This window comes from Ornithorhynchus anatinus, chromosome 13 (assembly GCF_004115215.2).
Source record: "Ornithorhynchus anatinus isolate Pmale09 chromosome 13, mOrnAna1.pri.v4, whole genome shotgun sequence".
Lineage (NCBI taxonomy): Eukaryota > Metazoa > Chordata > Mammalia > Monotremata > Ornithorhynchidae > Ornithorhynchus > Ornithorhynchus anatinus.
Genome location: NC_041740.1, coordinates 24,902,834 through 24,923,242, shown reverse-complemented (window position 1 = coordinate 24,923,242; position 20,409 = coordinate 24,902,834). Strand labels below are relative to the sequence as shown.

The 20,409-nt window shown below is 42.5% G+C and overlaps 1 protein-coding gene across 1 annotated transcript in view; it reads right to left on the bottom strand.

The window, feature by feature from the left end:
• The window catches only part of ORC5 (origin recognition complex subunit 5), an 85,405-nt gene that overhangs the window by 55,627 nt on the left and 9,369 nt on the right, over nucleotides 1–20,409 (bottom strand). Inside the window, exons 5-9 of the mRNA XM_001508084.6 lie at nucleotides 17,975–18,086; nucleotides 16,855–16,985; nucleotides 8,064–8,112; nucleotides 7,867–7,957; nucleotides 2,050–2,102 (exon numbers count right to left, since the gene is read on the bottom strand). Of these exons, the coding sequence (XP_001508134.2) occupies nucleotides 2,050–2,102; nucleotides 7,867–7,957; nucleotides 8,064–8,112; nucleotides 16,855–16,985; nucleotides 17,975–18,086 (436 nt within the window). The remainder of the gene's footprint in view (nucleotides 1–2,049; nucleotides 2,103–7,866; nucleotides 7,958–8,063; nucleotides 8,113–16,854; nucleotides 16,986–17,974; nucleotides 18,087–20,409) is intronic.

Below are 20,409 nucleotides of genomic sequence, written 5' to 3'. Positions count from 1 at the left end.
AAAATATTAATACCAAAGTCTGTTGGACCTAAAGTTGTTCTGTCAAGAACCAGAACGTTTTAAAAAACACAACTTAACCCCTTAAAACTGAGGTGAATTGATAACACGGTTACCCCCTTCCTGTAAAACTACCCTTTACTTCATAATTCCTGTTATCTCATCTGTAAAATGGGGATAGGAATGTGAGCCCATGAGGGACAGGGACTGTGTCTACCCTGATTAACTTGCACCTATCCCAGTGCTTAGAACAGTGCTTGGTATATAGTAAGTGTTTAACAAGTACCATTAGCCTGTAAATTTCATGAATATGTGGACAGCTGGACCAAAATTGTGATCCAAATCACAGATGATAAAGGGACAATAGCTGAGAGGTAATAGTTTCGGGACAATGTTTAGGACAATCCCAGGACCCAACCCACCAATTTCAATGAGTTCCAAAATGGGTGTATGAGCTCTTAAGTACAAACAATTAAAATAAGCCAAGCAACGGGTTTCTTGTGCTAGAGCTCGATGTTATACATAGGCCTTCACTCGTTAGATGTTGGGAGTTAGGTTTATGCAGTACCCTGGGTGATCTTTTGCGGAAGGTACAGCTATTCACCAGAATCCCCTTCTGTTGGTGTCTAGGTTTTTCTCTCAGTTTTTTTGAGAACAGATAGAAGAGGATACTGGCAATGTCCTACCCCTGAAGAAAAGAGGGCAGGCATTTACATAACTGGAGAAGAAACAGAAGTAGCTGAAAAATCGTCTCAGTCCATTCTGACTCGCTGAAAAATAAATGAAAAGGGTCACAGATTTTATCCAGAGACACAAACCCCACACGATTCATTTTTAAGAGGGGTCAATTTTGCCAAAGCGGGGAGCACAAAATACGCCAGTTACCTGGAGAAGAGCGAGAAAAGATTTAGCTCGTCTCCCGGGGGAGTCTGGGGCTGCAGGAGAATTACAATCAACTGCACATCCCACGTTACTGCCTGTGGAGTCTGCGAGAGGAGACCTAACCCAAACCCAATCCCTTACAGCTCCAAACTTCAGTCGGAAAAACTTTCCCTCGAGTCGCTGGCCCAGGACACCAGAGATTCCATATTTTCCCAAGGGTTAGCCCTCAGAGCCACATAGGGCTTTAAGCTTTAGGTTTTTTCTGAGATCACAGACTGAACATTCTTTATTCAATTATTTGCAAATTTATTCTTGGATACCACAAGTGGCAATTTTTGCTTCTAGGTTTGAATAAAATAAATTGAATGTTTTTTTAAATGACATTTAAGTGCTTACTCTGTGCCAGGCACTGTACTTAGGCACTGGGGTTGATATGAGCTAACTGGGTTGGACACAGTCCTTGTTCCACATGAGGCTCACAGTCTTAATCCCCATTCTACAGATGAGAGACCTGTGGTCCGGCAAAGTGAAATGACTTGGCCAAGATCACACAGCAGACGAGTGGCAGAGAGGGGACTAAAACCCAGGTTTTGTCAACTCCCTGTCCCATGTTCTATCCACTAGGCCATGCTGCTTCTCGACGGTTATGATACTTCTTCAACATCAGCCACGAAGGTAAAACTCGGTGGTCTTCTAACCCAATCCCATTACTCTGTGGGAGAAGTGTGGTACGAACATGAGTGGATGTGGGAGGCCTCCAACACAAAAGTGTGACAACCACTATTCTACTGGTTAACCTCAAGCTCACTGAGCAGGTGATAAACATCACTTCAATAATGGCTTTCACCACTTCCAAACCAGCACAGACATTTGGGGATAATGGCTCTGACAGAGGAAATATAATCTGTCTGTTCATGTGAAATAAAGACTAACTCAGTGGGCATTTGTCGGGGGGGGGGGGGAACAAAACTAGATACTGGAAAGAGTTGAAAAATAGTCTTTTAGATTTTTAAAGGCATCTCAAAATATTACAAAGAAAAACCTCCTGCGATTAAGTGTTCACTTTTCCCTCATCTTATATATTTTCCAAATTGTTTTCTCCTAACTTTATAATTGACCATAAATCAACGGAGGACGTCTCAATATTTATTTTAATGTTCCTTTGGATACCTTTCACTTGCCCTGGTTCTGTATCTTCTTGCTGCAATTTCTCCCATTGCGAACTACAAGAAAAAGTGTAAGAAATCAATTAGAATTCCAAGGGAAAAATAGCCAATAAAAATTCAAATTAATTGAAAATTCCATTCAATGAGACCTATAAACTTCTGTGTATTTCAAAAGTGGGCAGGCTTAATTTGCCTATAAACAAGAGGTAATTTTGTACAATGAATCGTCTGGGATTTCGATTAAATTTATGTTCCTTTCCATCATGGTTTAGTGCCAATTCAGTCAGCCCCTGAAATCCTCTCCTTGCAGGAATGTAAGGGAATGTAAGACAACCTCCAGATGCAGTCCAGGCTTTCCTATTTGGTATTCATTCCCGGCAGGTGCTGCAGTTAGGCTGTACCTGCTGCTTTAATCTTGGCCTAGAGCCTTCTCGCTCTGAAACCAAAGGAAAACCAGTGAATGGAAAAAAGAAAGGGCTGCAGATTCTGCAGTTTGGCACTTAAAATAAACTATGGATCTTTCCGAGAAGGGATGAGAGGGGTACGAGCTTCTGAGAATGACCTAAAAAAACCAGTAAGCACTTTTTTTTCCCTAAAAGGAATGTGCCAGGCGCTGTTCTAAGCGCCGGGGTAGATACAAGCTAATCAGGTTGGATGCAGTCCATGTCCCGCCTGCGACTCACATCACTATTTTATAGATGAGGTAACTGAAGCGCAGAAGTGAAGTGACTTGCCCAAGGTCACAAAGCAGATAAGTGGTGGAGATGGGATTAGAACTCAGGACCTTCTGATTTCCCAGGCCCATGCTCTATCCACTTAAGCCATGCTGCTTCTCAAACATTTACAGGAGTTGGGGAGGAGAGGAGGGACGAGGTCGATAAAACATGGAATGAATGAAACCTTGGGCAGGGAGTTATTGGCACTTCACTTATAATTCTAATTTGGGCTTATTTTTCCTCAATTCCTCAGTGTTGGGAGCCAAAGGTGGTCTTCTGAAAAGTTAGAGGTAAAGGAGACAGAAGCTGAGGAATCTGAAGACACATCGGTCCAAATATTAACAGGAATATCCTCATTAAAGATGGAATGAGGTTTCAAAAGTATATTGATGAGACTTTCTCCTGAAACAGTCCTGAACAATTCTGTATTCAAAGAAAAGAGTAGCAGTGTGGCCTAGTGGAAAGAGCATGGGGCTGGGAGTCAGAAGACCTGGGTTCTAATCCCAGCTCTGCCACGTGTCTGCTGTGTGATCTTGGGAAAGTCATTTCACTTCTCAGTCATTTCATTTCATCTGTAAAACAGGAATTAAGATTGTGAGCCCCATGTGGGACATTGACTGTGTCCAACCTGATTAACTTGTACCTACCTCAGTTATTAGAACAACGCCTGGCACATAGCAAGTGCTTAATAAATACCATTATAAAGTGAATTTAAGTGTTATGGGCTCCTCTGAGCAGGGATTGAATCTTCTACTTTGTTTGTAACTCACCCCAGAGGAACACCTCCATCCTTCCTCCAGAAGGCACTCCCTGATTAATTCCTATCCTTCCCAGACATGCCATTCTCTCAGCATGTTCAATTATGGATTTACCATTTCATTTGCGATTGATTTGCTTGCTTTTTGTTAACAATGTATTCTCTCCCTTTTAACTAACACTTCATCAATCTTTGTCATTCCTTTCCTAAACTGGTTTTCAAACTTGGAGGGCAGAGACTGAGCTATCTCTTTTGTACATTTACCCAGTGTTTAGTACAATGCAGTGTGCACAGTGAAAAGGAAACAATATTCTTGATTTGAGGTAAATGAAAGGTGAATCTATTTACTTTTCATTATATTCACAACCAGAGGTCACAGCATCCTGAATATTACATTAAATAAGAATCAGCTCTAGGAAACATAACCACATTTTCAAATAATAAACTACAGGGATCAAGTTGCTGAGGCAGGCGAATGACCCAACTACCTATTCAACCATCAATTAATCATATTGAGCACTTACTGCATGCAGGACACTGTTCTGGGCGCTTGGGAGAATACAATATAAAGAATAGGTAGACAAGTTCTCTGCCCACTACAGAACTTAGTCTAAAAGGGGAGATAGCTGCATAATTTGCTCTGTAAAAGGGCAATTTAGTGGACAGAGCCCAGGCCTGAGACTCAGGTTCTAATCCCAGCTCTGCCACTTGTCTGCTGTGTGATCTTGGGCATGTCACTTCATTTCTCTGTACCTCAGTTCTATCATCTGTAAAATGGGGATTAAGAGAGTGAGCCCCATGTGGGACGGACTCTGTCCAACCTAATTAGTTTGTATCTACCCCCACGCTTAGAAAAGTGCCTGGCACATAGTAAACGCTTAGCGTATTCCATAAAAGTAAAAGAAGGAAAGAAGCCATTTCCTAAACCAATCCTGTCACCAAATTCACAAACACTCTACTCCCTTTTTCCCTCACCCCCCAGAGTTTCCACCAGCACGCACCTCTCCTGTCCTACAGATAACAACTGCAAACAGTGGTGAATAGGCTGGTCCCTTGCTCCCCTATCCATTTTCAGAGGAGCGGAAAGTTAGGAGGGTCCCCAAGAAGAGTTCCTGAGACCGAGCATAATAATATTAAAAATAATAACTGTGGTATTTGTTAAGCACTCACTATGTGCCAAGCACTGTTCTAAGCTCTGGGGAAGATACAGAATAATCTGGTTGGTCACAGTGCCTCTCCCACACACGGCTCACAATCTAAGCAGGAAAGAGAACAAGTACTGAAATCCCCATTTTACAGGTGAGGAAACTGAGGCACGGGGAACAATAATAATCGTGGTATTTGTTAAGCACTTACTATGTGCCAGGCACTGTACTAAGTGCTAGGGTGGATACAAGCTAATTAGGTTGGGACACAGTCCAGGTCCCACATGGGGCTACATTGTGTGTACAATGTGAGGTGATTCGACCTGGGGATTCGACCTGCATCGCTTGATGCCCTACCCCGCAAAAGGGCCTGCTTCAATCTCAACATTCCAGCCAGGTCCTGCAGATGAGTAAATTCCACCGGTGGCTTTGCCATCTACACCCTCCCAGCATGGCCTAGGGGACAGAGTAGGGGCCTGGGAGTCAGAAGGAGCTGGGTTCTCCGGATGAGGTAAATGAGGCAAAGAGAAGTGAAGTGATTTGCCCAAGGTCCCCCAGTAGAGAAGGTGCAGAGCCAGGATTAGAAGTCAGGTCCTTCTGACTCCCAGGCCCGCGCTCTTTCCAGTAAGCCACTGCCTCAACAATGAGCGTCACCCCTAAACCCAAACATCAGCCCAATCGGACGGGGTTTCTGCATCCACTCCTGAATGGCCAGGGGTTTTCATTCATTCATATTTATTAAGCGCTTACTGTGTGCAAAGCACTGTACTAAGTGCTTGGGAGAGTACAATATAACTACAAACAGATGCATTCTCTGCCCACAGTCTAGAGGGGGAGATAGACATTAATATACATAAATAATGGCTGTGGGATCCAACTACAGTGGATTCAGTCAATCGTATTTATTGAGCACTTACTATGTGCAGAGCACTGTACGAAGTGCTTGGGAGAGTACAACACAATAATAAACAGACACATTCTCTGCCCACAACAGCGAAAGACATCCTTGTCTGCTGCTTGTTCAACTCATTCACTCACATGACAGGTTTGTTAACTGCCAGGATTGAATCCTATCTCCGTTGCTTTTTCAAGGTTTACACCGCAGAACATCACTAGAAATGAGACTGTAACAGTCTGACTGCCAGTTTAATTCAACCTGGGAAAATTCTTTTTTAACTTGACTTATCCTGTTGCTCTTTGCATTTCTATCTAGAGAACATCAAGTATTACAAGGTTAAACGATTCAGATTTATGGTTAATTAAAATGCCAAATTAAATTGAAATTAAATGCAAAATTAAATCATTACATCTACATGACCCATTACAACTGGATTACAGTGGGATGCATTTTTATATTATTGCCAAATTTCATGGACAATTGCAGACTTGCATTTTTTGTGTGTGAGAACCTGACTAGAACACATCACAAAAAATTGATCATGAGCAGACAGAGCTGTCGATACATTTGCAATACTTCAATCTCCTCTGGTGAATCACATATCTGTTGCCATCCAACATCCTTATAAGCATTTCTTTTCATCACACACTTAGCAGATGGGACAAAATCCAAAGGCAAGATCCCTATGTGGACTAGCAAATATAAAATAAAAAACCCAACTATAAAATAAGAATAGCTCTCTCTCGTTAGTAAAAGAGCTTAACTGAAAGGTTTCGGCTCATTCATTCAGTGGAATTTATTGAGCGCTTACTGTGTGCGGAGTACTGTACTAAGCGCATGGGAGAGTACAATACAACAATAAACAGACATGCTCCCTGCCCACAAGCTAACAGTCTAGAGGGTTGGTTCCCTCTAGACTGTGAGCTCGTTGCAGGCAGCGAGACTGTCTGCTAACTCTGTTGGATTGTACTCTCCCAACTGCTCTGCACTCAGTAAACGCTCAATAAATAGCATTAATTGATTGAATCCCTTGTAGGTACCTTGAAACAATCCACTCTTAGAATTGGCAGTAATCAAGAGACATTATTGGGAATTTACTGGTGAAACAGGGAATGCAAGCTCTCTAGTGGGGTCTATGCAGAACTTGGATAGAGCCAGGATTAGGACACATGACCTTCTGGCTCCCAGCCACTTGCTCTACCCACTACTCCACGCTGCTTCATAAAAGCTCCGACTTATTTACATATCCATAATCTATTTTTTTCTGTTAATGTCTGTCTGCCCCTCTACACTGTAAGCTCGTTGTGGGCGGGGAACATGTCTACCAACTCTGTTTTACTGTGCTCTCTCAAATGCTCAGTACAGTGCTCTACACACAGTAAGTACTCAAAGAGAAGCAGTATGGCCTAGTGGAAAGAGTACGGGCCTGGGAGTCAGAGGACCTGGGTTCTAATCCGGAATCTGTCAATTACTTGTTGTGTGTCCTTGGGCAAGTCACTTCTCTGTGCCTCAGTTTCTTCAACAGCAAAATGAAATTAAATTCTACTCCCTCTTACTTAGGCTGTGAGCTCTATGTGGGACAGAACTGTGTTCAATGTGATAAACTTGTATCTACCCCAACAGTTAGAACGGTACTTGATAGTAAGTGGTTAATAAAAATCACAACGAAAAATCAATAAATGCCAATAACTGATGTCAGTGTTAATTCTGGGGCGTACATCAATTTAGAACAAGAAAGTCTATGGGACAATGTTCCTCATGATCCAATCACACTTACAGCTATGTTTTCCATACTAGTATCAGATAACATGCCTCTATAAAAGCTCTGATTCATTTAATTTTTCCCCCATACTATAGCTCTGCAAACCATTCAATTTCACTTTCAACTCTGCTGATTTTTAATGAAACTATTGCTAAATTAAAAATAAGAGCATTTAGGCAAATGTGAGAAATATAGCTTCTAGGCAACATTTTTTCTCTAGATACATTCTTTTGTCTCAGTACACCATTCCTTTGTCTGTTTAATAATTTAACGGACAAATCCCTCACAACAAATATTGTTATGAATGTTAGTTTTCCAACCACTTTCCCCAGGGAAAAAATGGAATGAAATGCATGTTAGTTTACTTTTCTGTCAGGCAAAATCTTTAGCAGAAGCCCCTCTAGCCCACCCCTCATCAACAACCCCCCCATGCCTTTATTTAATGAACACAAGAGCAAAAACTTGAATTTATCCTTGAGGAACTTTCTAGAGTAAAGTTCTACTGCATAATAAATCTCTGGCGAACAATGTGTGGACGATTACCTTGATATTTCCCTGAGATAAACAGTCTGCATGGCTTTCTTCAAATGAGGCTCAATATTTCTCCAGAGTTTGCGTGTATCTCGCTCGCTTGCTGCATCAAATAAAAAAAAATTCAATCTCACAGGTACAAATTCTCAAAGGCACAGCCCCAGAAAAGCAATTATTACTACCATGTATCAAAAGTGATAAACGCTTACCTTCTCCTCTGACCACAGGTTCACAATATTTAGAAAAATTAAGGGCTGCCTATAGAGAAAAGATAAATGAAAAACAGACATTTCCAAACAACAAATCACACACTGTATTAACCACAATTTCTTCAACCAAATGTTACCTTTGAAAGCAAAACTGGTATCAAGAAAATACAGTCAGGGGTGGGTTCAGCCCTGGAGCTATAGGGTTGTGGCCACTTTCTGATGACTATGCCAGGGCTGAGTCTGTTTATTAATAACAACAATAATTATATTTGCTAAGCACTTACTATGTGCCAAGCACTGTTCTAAGTGCTGGGGTAGATACGTAGTGATCAGGTTGTCCCACGTGGGGATCACAGTCTTAATCCCCATTTTACAGATGAAGTAACTGAGGCATAAAGAAGTTAAGTACCTTGCCCAAGATCACACAGCAAACAAGTGGCAGAGCTGGGATTATTGTTACACACTGTACTCTCTCAAGCACAGAGTAGAGTGCTCTGCACGCAGTAAGCACTCAACAAATGTAATTGACTGACTGCTCTTTAGAGAGCCTCAGCTGATCTCTCCCTGTTTTAGAGGGATTTGCACTGTAGCTATAACAAATACTTATTGGGCCCATGCTGTACACCGTCAGCCCCTTTTGGGCAGTGTTCATGTCCACCAATTCTTTTATATTGTACTTTCCCAAATGTTTAGTACAGTATTCTGAACACATTTAGTGCTCAATAACTACAACTGAATGAATGAAGTGGCGGATGAATCTGCTCACTGTAGGTCCGAAGACAATGTTGGAGTTGTGTTCATTCTGGATGGGCCAAATGACTCTGGGCTCTTTCCCAAGGAATAGTAAAGTTTGCCCACTTGCCTGATTGGCAGAATGCACCTGAGGCTCTTCAGCAGTCCCCAGTCCTGCCCCAATTTCCCACAGCCACTCTGGCTCGCCTCAAGGCGGTTTCCAGAATCCGGCTGACTTAGTTGTGGGAAGAATCCCTGTGCCCGTGAGAGACGCCCAGAAAAAACTCCTCCCTGCACCACTTTAACCTAAAGCTTTTCAGTCCTCTATGGTCACCGGCAAGAAACAATACCGTGGGAAGCCGCCTAAACTAGGATTTCTCTAGGCTTTACGAGATGCAAGGTTTCAGCAAAATGACTCCATTCATTCAATCATATTTATTGAGCGCTTACTGTGTGCAAAGGACTGTACTAAGTACTAAGCCCTTGAAGGGCAACTGGGTTTTCCCTGTCCAATTTGTTTCACTTTTTCCTTTAATAAGCACTGACATCTTTTTATAGTGAATTGCTTCATAAGGAAAAGTCTCTGCTTCAAAAAATATTCTGGCTGGAACTTTCTTCCTCACTTAAATATGGCAGATCTCAGTCCTCCCTGCCTTCAAAATTCTCCTTAAGTTCTCACCTTCTCCAACAAGCCTTCCCTAATTGCTAATAATCTGACTCTTAATAGCTCTTTGGCTAGCTCTGCACTTATGTATTTATTTTTGCCAATCCTCAATATTTGTGCATATATGTAGCACGTTGACTGCACTTTACTAAGCACTTCCAAAATAAGCCAGTGACATATTTCTGGCTTACATGCATTCTAAAGATGGAAAGTTATACAAGTATTTACAGAGTAATCAAGATAAACGGTTGAATGTACAACTGATGAGAATGGGCATGATACTGTACATATATTTCTCTGTTGGTCTTCCCCCTGGGAGAGTTCAACCTCTTAGTGAGCAAGGAACTTGATTTGTACTTCTACTGTACTTGCATACAGTACAGTGTATTGTACTCAGGAAGTGCTCAAAAAGTATCAATACAATCATCACTACAAATGTGAGTAAATGATTAAGATTGTGAGCCCCATGTGGAACAGGGACTATGTCCAACTTTATTAGTTTGTATCTACTCCAGCGCTTAGTATAGTGCCTGGCACATAGTAAGCGCTTTGCAAATACCATTAAAAAAAGTCTAGGTCCTACCAGGTGGGTAAACTATCCCATACTTGCAAGAACAGAGATTTGCTCTTTGCACATATTCTGTGTGTGCAGCTCATTATATTCAAGGTTTCAGAGGGTACATCACCCAAAAGACGTATTCCCTGCCCTCAGTGAACTTAAAATCAAATGGGAGAGATGGGCAGACACACATTATATGCAAACAGTGAGAACAGGAGGAAGAACAAGACCATATGGACAGTAGGAATAGTACATCAGAAAGAAATGGATGAGTATACCGAATATGAATACATGCAAAAGTGCTGAGGTTACAACCTCAGCATTATTAAATGGTGCCTCTATAAAATTAATTCCCATCCAAACTTACCCATTCCTAAGTAAATTATTTGTCCCACTTATTACTAAGCTGCTCAAACAGTCATTGATTGGTAAAAAAAAAAAAATTCAAATCATGATGTTAACAATATCAGTAAATTTGCTCCATATCTTTAGTATTTTCATGTGGCCATGAGCAAACCCTGATACTGTTTGGGCAGGAGCTCACCACAATTTAGGAGTTCAATATTCAACGCCAAACTGAAATTAGATTTCTGAAAAACAAAGCCCTTCAACGTAATAGTAGTAAATTGCTATAAAAGCTTTTAGGCATTAATAATGTGACGGAAATCGATATATGGTATCCTTTACTGGGTAAGAGACAGAATCTTCAAAATTCATTGCATATTTGTATAAGAGGTCACAGCTCAAGAGGATTAGCCTTTTTATTTTATTTTTTTCCCCCTATGTAGAGGGATTCCTATGGGCCTGTACCCAGGAACCCTCAGCTCCTACATATTCTAACTTGGTATATGAGACCTCTTTTTCAGAGAAGCAGCATGGCCTAATGGAAAGAGCTCGGACCTGAGAGTCAGCAGACCTGGGTTCTAATCCTGGTTCTGTCCCTTGCCTGTTGTGTGACCTTGGACAAGTCACTTCACTTCTCTATGCCTCAGTTTCTTCAATGGGGACCCAATACCTGTTCTCCCTGCTACACTGTAAGCAACCAGGGAAACTAGGATATCTTGTACCTCCCCAAGCGTTTAGTGCAGTGCTTGGCATGTTGGAAGCACTTGACCAATACCACAATACCACAATAGGGAAGCAGCGTGGCTCAGTGGAAAGAGCCCGGGCTTGGGTGTCAGAGTTCATGGGTTCGAATCCCGGCTCTGCCACTTGTCAGCTGTGTGACTGTGGGCAAGTCACTTAACTTCTCTGTACCTCAGTTCCCTCATCTGTAAAATGGGGATTAACTGTGAGCCTCACGTGGGACAACCTGATTACCCTGTATCTACCCCAGCGCTTAGAACAGTGCTCTGCACATAGTAAGCGCTTAACAAATACCAACATTATTATTAGTATTACTATAATTATTATTAAAGGCCTGGCGCCTTAGATCCCAAGCTATGTCTCTCTGCCAGTCTACAGATGCAAACAGATGGAACCAATTAGTACAAACTACTGACCTGGACTTTGCACAAATCACTGATGAAGGGAAGAGATACTCATCCCTTTCCGCTGACTATCCGGCGAACAATTCTAGCGTGATTAGCCATTCTTCGTACACATTATTCATCAGTTTCTTTGAATCCTGGGAAATTCTGGAAACTAATGAAGCGACTAAACATAAAGCGTAACTCTGGTATATATATATGCCCCTTTTTACCATCGGGATATTAAGAGTCAGCACATTTCTTTATGCCACGCACGACCAGGCAATATGCTCTAAGAAGCTCTAGCTAATATGGTCTGGCGACTCTGAATTGAAATATCAGTGTTGAGAATTTTCTTCATTTTCAATGGAAAGGAATTAGACCTGGCACACCCATGGACCAGGCTCGATTTATTCTCATGGTCTGCACCTCCCCAAAGTAAACTCGATAGCAGTTGAAAAAAAAAAATGGAAAAGAAAAAAAGGCCTAAACCATGTGTCTTTAAGGGTTTAACCTCCTGGCTCATGTTAGTGAAGTGCTCAATAAATACCACTGATTTGACTGATCGATTAGGAGGATCTGACGCTCGCTTTTACTGTGGTCACTGGACCCGGCCGTACTCGAAAGGGTTGGGATGTGCCGGTGCAAGTGAAGAATCTTTTCCGCTCAACCCCCTTGCCCCTCCTAACTCACCTCGCTACTCTCCTACAACCCAGCCTGCACACTTCACTCCTCTAAGGCCAACCTTCTCACTGTGCCTCCATCTTATCTATCTCAAAGCCAACCTCTCGCCCACATCCTGCCTTTTGCCTGGAATACCACGCCCTTCACAGCCGACAGACCTTAAAAGCCTTATTGAAGGCACATCTCCTCCAAGAGGTCTTTCCTAATTTTCTCTTCTCCCACTCCCTTCTGCATCAAGCTTGGGCTTGGATTAGCTCCCTTTATTCACCCCACACTCAGCCCCACAGCACATACATGTATATCCATAATCTATTTCTTTTAATGTCTGTCTCCCCCCTCTAGACTGTATACTCTCTGTGGGGAGGGAACGTGCCAACCAACTCTTTTGTAGGGTTCTCTCCCAAGCGTTTAATCCAGTGCTCTGCACAAGGTAAGTGCTCCATACATCAGTCACTCAATCGTATTTATTGAGCGCTTACTGTGTACAGAGCACTGTACTAAGCACTGGGGAGAGTAAAATATAACAATAAGCAGACACATTCCCTGCCCACAATGGGCTTACAGTCTAGAGGGGGAGACAGACATAAACAGAAATAAATAAATGGCATTTATGGACATAAGTCCTGTAGGGCTGGGGGTGGTGATGAATAAAGGGAGCAAGTCAGGGTGAGGCAGAAGGGAGTGGGAGAAAAGGAAAGGAAGGCTTAGTCAGGGAAGGCCTCTTGGAGGAGATGGGCCTTCAGTAAGCCTTTGAAGCTGGGGGAGAGGAATTGATTGATTTCCTGAGTGGGGACCCTCACGGGAGCCTTCTAACTCACCAGGGATTGGAAGCTTTCTACTGACTGCCGCTGCCCCAATGAAACCCCAACCAACAGGCCACCAGTCTCCAGTTCTCGGGCTTACTCCGGGCCCCCGCGGTGGCGGGGGAAGCCCCAGAGACTCCGTCGTTGGACAGCTGGTCATCTTGATCCCGGGGAACCTGGGCTGGGCCAAAAGGCAGGGCTAACGGGCTGGCCCTGAAACGAAAATATGGCCCCCAACAACGTGTGCCACTCAGTGGATAGAGCATGTGCCTGGGAGTCAGGTGGACCTGGATTCTAATCCCGGTTCTGCCACACGTCTGCTGTGGGACCTTGGGCAAGTCACTTCACTTTTCTGGGCCTCGGTTTCCTCAGCCTCAGTTTCCTCATCTGAAAAATGGGGATAAGATTGTGAGTGTGGGACTCACATGATTAACTTGCATCGAACCCAGTGCTTAGAAGAATTCTTGGCACATAGTAAGCGCTTAACAAGTATCATAATTATTAATTATTATTATAACAGGCATAGGTAAACTGAGTGGCTGGGGGAAAGGCAAAAGCGGACTTTTTAAGAAAAAGCCCAGTGACACTTGGTTTGCGCCAGATAAAATTCTGAATTGGATATGGGAAGTGCGTATGGAGTCTGAATTCACCTTGAGCTGAATTACCCTTAAAAAACTTTGACCCCTAAGTACTCGAACAGTTTTTTAAAATAAAGAATGCACAATGACAAAATGCAAGCTGTCATATCTAGGACAAGGAAGCCAGAGCTAAGGCAAGATTCACCAGCGACACATTTCCATGGGGGAGGCTTGGAAATAGGCATAAAAGTTTCATTTTCATTAAAAGTATTTCAATGTTTAATTTTCCATGCACTGAAACTGTACCCTTTGGATTTGAATTCTACTCAATGAAATCATCTTCCTTGAAAGGGCCCTTTAATTCTGCCAGCAAGATAATATTCAGCTTTATTAATGAATTAATGAACTTAATGGCAAATTAACATTTGCCCCACACTGATGCTAATAACAAATCTGATCTGTTCAACCGATTAACCTGACTGATTAACCTGAAAGGTTTTAACCGAAAAATACTCACGCCCATATCACTCGGCTAAAAGCCAATGTTACCACTGCTCTGAATCCAAGACAAATTAAACATGAATGTTCCAGAATAGAAGACAAATTCCTATCAGGAAGCTCTGTTATAGTGGGATGAAATGTTCGTTCTCAATTATCATCAAAACTCTCTTCTCTCTTTTTAAATGCCACTGTGTGTTACCATGCTCCTATTTCAGATTTCTTTTTTTCTTTCGGCTCTGGTTTTCTTAACTGACGATATTTTAATCAATCAATAATGGTATTTATTGAGCGCTTACTATGTGCAGTGCACTGGTCTAAATGCTTAGGAGAGAACAAGACAACTGAGTTGGCAGACCTGACCCCAGTTCACAAAGAGTGTTGCCGAATTGTACTTTCCAAGCACTTAGTACAGTGCCTTGCACACAGTAAGCGCTCAGTAAATACAATTGAATGAATGAATGAAAGAGCTTACAGTCTAGAGGAGAGCTTGCTTTGATTACTGTCCATGTCCACTCATGGAAATAGGAAAGTGCCTGTTAACTCTTGTACTGTATTCTCCCAAGCACTTAATGGAGTGCTCTACACATAGTAAGCACATAATAAATGCCACTGATTGGTATCAAAACAGTGGAGACCCTGGAAAATCTTACCCCCGTAAGGAGTTCTGGTGGCGCTGCGGGGTTTAGTCTAGATTTCTGTAAAATGGGGATTGAGACTGTGAGCCCCACGAGGGACAAGTGTTCAACCTGATATGCTTGTATCCACCCCAGAGCTTAATACAGTGCCTGGCACACAGTTAAGCGCTTAACAAATACCACAATTACCGTTGTTATTCTCTGTGCCGCAGTTTCCTCAGCTGTAAAATGGGGATTGAATCCTACTCCCTCCTACTTAAGACTGGAGCCCCATGGGGGCAGGGACTCCGTCCAACCTGATTAAACTTGTATCTGTACTAGTGCTTGACATATAGTAAGCGCTTCACAAATACCATAAAACAACTAAACAAAAGAATCCACTGGGCTCAAGAGCTGGACTGCTTCTTTGTGGCTCTCAAACCATCCCTCTTGCTTGAACAAGCCAGCCCAGCAATGATCGTATTGGCACCTACTTTAATTTCTCCAGGGAATGTGGGGATCACAAATGGATATTTCCAATCAAATTATCCCTCTACGAAATAAGCTAGGCCCACACCATCTCGGCCACGAGCATTATTAACTTCTTCTAAGCAAATTATTTCATTCAGATTTCTTGCACGCTTCCTGTGTGCAAAGCACTGTCCTACACTATAACACTAATAACTCTACCATATAGGCAGCTGCCGGGCAAGTCTCCTGCCTCAGTGCCAACGTTCCTAACCCTAATTGGTATCACCTCTCACTAGCCCCAGAACTGACCACCTGCAGCTTGTGACTACCAGTAAGATAACTCTGGCCCCTTCTAAGACATTCTCTATCTTGCACCACGCTAGTTTCCAATGTATTCTGTCTCCAAATTACATCGGACAACCTCAATGCAGAAATCCTATCCCTCTGTCCTGGGCGAGTCAGCCACCCATCTTTGCTGCCTTCGTTTGTTTGTTTTATGGTACCTGTTAAACTCTTACTAAGTGTCAAACACTGCTCTATTCGCTGAGGCAGATATAAGTAAGTTCAGTCACAGTTTCTGCCCCACAGGGGGTTCACAGTCCTAAGTGGGAGGGAGAACAGGTATTGAATCCCTATTTTAAAGTTGAAGAAACTGAGGCCTGGAGATAATAATAATAATAATGGTATTTGTTAAGCACTTACTATGTGCCAAGCATTGTTCTAAGTGCTGCAATAGATACAAGGTTCCACGTTTTACAGATGAGGGAACTGAGGCACAGAGAAGTGGCTTGCCCAAGGTCACACAGCAGACAAGAGGCAGAGCCAGGATTAGAACCCACGTCCTCTGACTTCCAAGCCCGTGCTCTTTCCACTGAGCTACGCTGCTTCTCAGTTACATGACTCAGTGAAGTGACTCAATCAGTTAAGTGACTTGCCCAAAGTCACATAGCTAAGCAATTGGCAGAGCAATTAGAAAAGCCTGTAATAAAACCCAGGTCTTCTGACACCAAGGCCCGTTTTCTTTCCACTAGGCCATACTGCTTCTCATTCCACAGTCGAGAGATCCAGAACTGGGCCAAATCTTCTCCAACTGCCTTGCAGCTCCTCGGTCCTTTTGGGGAAAAAAAACCTTCCAGCTTTATCATCTTCTCGCCTACATTTGTGCAGTGCTTTTCTTTCTCTTTCTCTCTCCCTCTCATCATCTTCTATCCTACAGTTAGACAGGGCTTTTCTCTCTCTCTCTTTTTCCCTCTCTCTCTGTAATTTAAAGTCTCTCTCCCTCACTAGTCTGAGAGGTTCAGGAACAAGTCTACCGACTCCAAAGTGCTCAAACTTAATAAATACCACTGATTGAAGAGAGGTGGAAAGAAGGGGTTGGAGACACATAAATCAATACCATTTATTGATAATCCAGATGGCTATAACTCATGGATTCGATATAACCGACACACACTGAACTGCAGGAATAAGAGAAGGGTTGCTGTTGGATAGAGGTAACTTTCATTCTTCCGTGAGGATAAGAGAAAATCTCATGAGCAGATCACTATTTTCAGGGTCATTATCTTTTTGAATCTATCTTCCCAGTTGGTATGGTACAATATTCTCTCCCTCCATTTGTTACAGCTATCTCTATAACATCCAGACTGTCCAACTATAGCTTCCCCACAAAAAAAAAAATCATTTTAGTCCTTTTATTACACCAATGAAGTAACTCACCAGATGTCTGAGCTCTTTCAGGTCGCGACAAACAGTGTAGAAAACACCAAGAAGAATATTAATGTAGGCAGCGTAGAAGTCAGCAGAATATTCAGGAGGATGATCCTGGGACAAAATCTTCTGCAGGTGTCCTGTTAAAATAGCACTATTTTTTTAATGATTCACACATCACAGCCTTTTACCTCCTGCTCAGAATATTGAGGGTAAATGGAAATCTAGACCAGGATTCATTTCCAATAAGGCAGCTCATGTCTCCATCCTCAGAATTGGAGGTATTTTGCTTCTATCTTTATTGGCATAATTTTTCATTATGTTTCTAACATGACATTTTTCTATATGTGCTGCCTCTCTTCTCCATCCCGCAAAAGACGCTTTCTGGAATTAAACCTTATAGGCCAATGTTTATAGTTCCTAATCTATAAGAGGCTCAAAGGCAGGGTCCAGGCCTTTTATGTTCTCACTGTAACTTGGCTGGCACTTAATTACAAGCTTTCTATTAGCCAAAGCACTGTGCTAAGTTTTGGGGTATATCCAGCTAAACAGATTTTCTTTTTTTAAATGAAATCTGTTAAGTGCTTCCTATATGCCAGGCATTGTGGTAGATACAAGTTCACCAGGTTGGACACAGTCCATGTCCACACGGGACTCACAGTCTTAATTCCCATTTTACAGATGAGGTAACTGAGGCCTAGAGCAGTGAAGTGACTTGTTCAAGGTCACACAGTAGACAAGTGGCAGAGCTGGGATTAGAACTCAGCTCCTTCTGACTCCCAGGGCTGTGCTTTATTCACTAGGCCGCACTGCTTCTCAACCAGACATGGACAATCTTGAGCTGGGCCTAAAGCTACTTTTAGACCTTTTTGGCTTCCTGCTCTAAGGCAAATTCATCCCCAAACAGTACTGCTTTTCAAAATGTAAACCTAAGATTTCCATTTTGTTCTTCATTGTGATAGGAGATTCCAACAACGTCTCCTAGTTTGAAAAATCTAAATTTCCCACGTGGTAGGCACTTTCTGAGTTTTAGAAGTTTCAGGTACATAATTATTCATGCTTGCTCATGCCGATTTTAAATCTCACCTACCCAGATTTACCCAGAGAAGAAATAAAATGAAAATTTTACCTATGCTGTAGTCGGGAAAATACAAGACGAATGGCTCACAACATCCAGTATTTGGGCGAAACTTTTCCCACACAATCTCGCTGAGGAAGATGACAGTCACGTTTCTGTTGGTCTGTGACAAAGGAATAAAGGTGAACTTGTTTAGAATATCTTAATGCAAAAATTATTAGGAGTTTTCATTCAAAGAATTTCATCAAATTCCCAATTTACTGCCAATTATTTACATATTAATAAGCCAATTTAGATACCCTAATCAAGGAGCTCACATATTTGCAAGATTTTTGGAAACCCCGGCTGTTTTAAATGACATTCTGTCTCCTTTGTGTCTCATGAGGTATCCGAGGAGTATTATTTCCTGCAAATCATGAAACTGTATCAACTTGAATAATGAAGAGCTAAGTCTTTTTACAGGAACACTCGGAGCAGTTCTTAAAAGCATATTTCTCCAGCCGCCAAAATCCCACTGGCTCTGTGTGATTAAGGAAAAAAAAAGGACGAAAAAACACAATGGGCCAAAGTAACACCCTTCTCCCACCTCCTCCCAAAATATTCAAGCTTCCAAGCTTTTTGGATCAATCTGTGGTACTGTTGCCACTGAATACTGAAGAAATCAATTATCTTTATGCAAAATGCAAATTCCGTAAATAAACAACTGCCTCAGTTTTAAAAGGTAAAAAGCAGAAGGCTTCTGGGGTGTCGCCTTTTCTAACTCACCAAATCTTGTTACATGACTAACAGAAAGCCTAGTGTCAATGTTAGCAGAAGTCACAAAATGAGGCATAATTAGAGGAGCCGGCAGAGAAGGGCACAGGGCCAAACCATCAGAGAATGGCAGAGGGGCACTGAGACGCACACAACAACGCACCACACACACTACGTGATGAGTTGGTGAGGAGTTGAATTTCTTAGTTCACAAGCTAAGGCGAATCATTATAATTTGATTTCCCTGGACCCAGAATTAAATATGGAAAAATTGAACTGGCTATGGGGTGGAATGGCATCAGTCAGAGGGTGGGCAATGACTGTGTCGGGCTGGGAAAGCTTTGATCCCAACAGAGGGCTAGTGCCAATCAACAAAGCCAGGAAGCAGGCAGCAGGGTGCACTCGACCCAGCAGGCTGGTTGCCAAGAGGGAGAGAGCAGGTTTTTAAGATTCACAACCCAACATCCATTAAGGGATGGTACTTCATTTCTAGTACAAATCGATCCTAATAAAACATCCCATCGGCAATAGGGCATAGTGCATAGAGCACGGGCCTGGGAGTCAGATGCTCACGGGTACAAATCCCAGCCCCGCCACTTGTCGGCTGCGTGACCAAGGGCAAGTCACTTCACTGCTCTGAGCCTCAGTTATCTCATCTGTAAAATGGGGATTGAGACTGTGAGCCCCAAGTGTGACAGGGACTGTGTCCAACCTGATTTGCTAGCATCCACCCCAATGCTTTGTACAGTGCCCGGTACACAGTAAGCGCTTAACAAACCCCATAATTATTATTTGGAATACCCGGCATGCCATCAGCAATAATCCAAATAAGATGATCAATACTCTCAGCTGGCCAGTTGCCCAGACTCAGTTGGAAGAAACGTAACTGAAAAAGGACAGATGGATCTGGCAGACAGAGAGCGACGTACATGATTTTCATTATGGGTAGGGGATGTGTCTGCTAAATCCACTGTATTCTACTCCCCCCAAGCCCTTAGTACAGTGCTCGGCACATAGTAAGCGCTGAATAAATAATACTGATTGATGGGTTGATTGATTCACCATCATCTCCAGAAGATGGTCTTCTTGAGGGTAATATCCTAAAGACTCTGTAGTTTACAACTACTGCATTGTGTGTGCAATGAGACGAGAAAGAGACATATTACAATACATCATACATCTCATTTCACTAATACATCTGATTTTATTAACGTCTAGACTGCAAGCTTGTTGTGGGCAGGAAATGTATCTACTAATTAGGCTGCATTATATTTTCCCAAGCCCTTAGTACAGTACTCTGCGCACAGTAACTGCTCAATAAATACCACTGATTGATTAATGCAGAGCAAATTATGGCTGGTTGTGGGTGGGAAACATATCTACCAATTCTGCAATATTGTTCTCTCCTTAGCAATCATATTTATTGTTTGCTCTGTGCAGAGCACTGTGCTAAGCACTTGGGAGAGTAAAATATAACAGAATTAGCAGACACGGTCCCTGCCCAAAGCTAGTTTATAGTCTAGCTATATACATAAGTGCCACGGGGCTGGGGCAAATATCAAATGACCAAAATCACAGATCAAAGTGCAGAGACACGGCAGAAGGGAAAGCAAACTGGGTAAAAGAGAGCTTAATCAGGAAAGACCTCTTGGAGAATATGTGACCCCAATAATGCTTTGAAGGTGGGGAGTGTGGTGGTCTGGCGTATAGGTGGCTGAAGGGGGTTCCAAGGT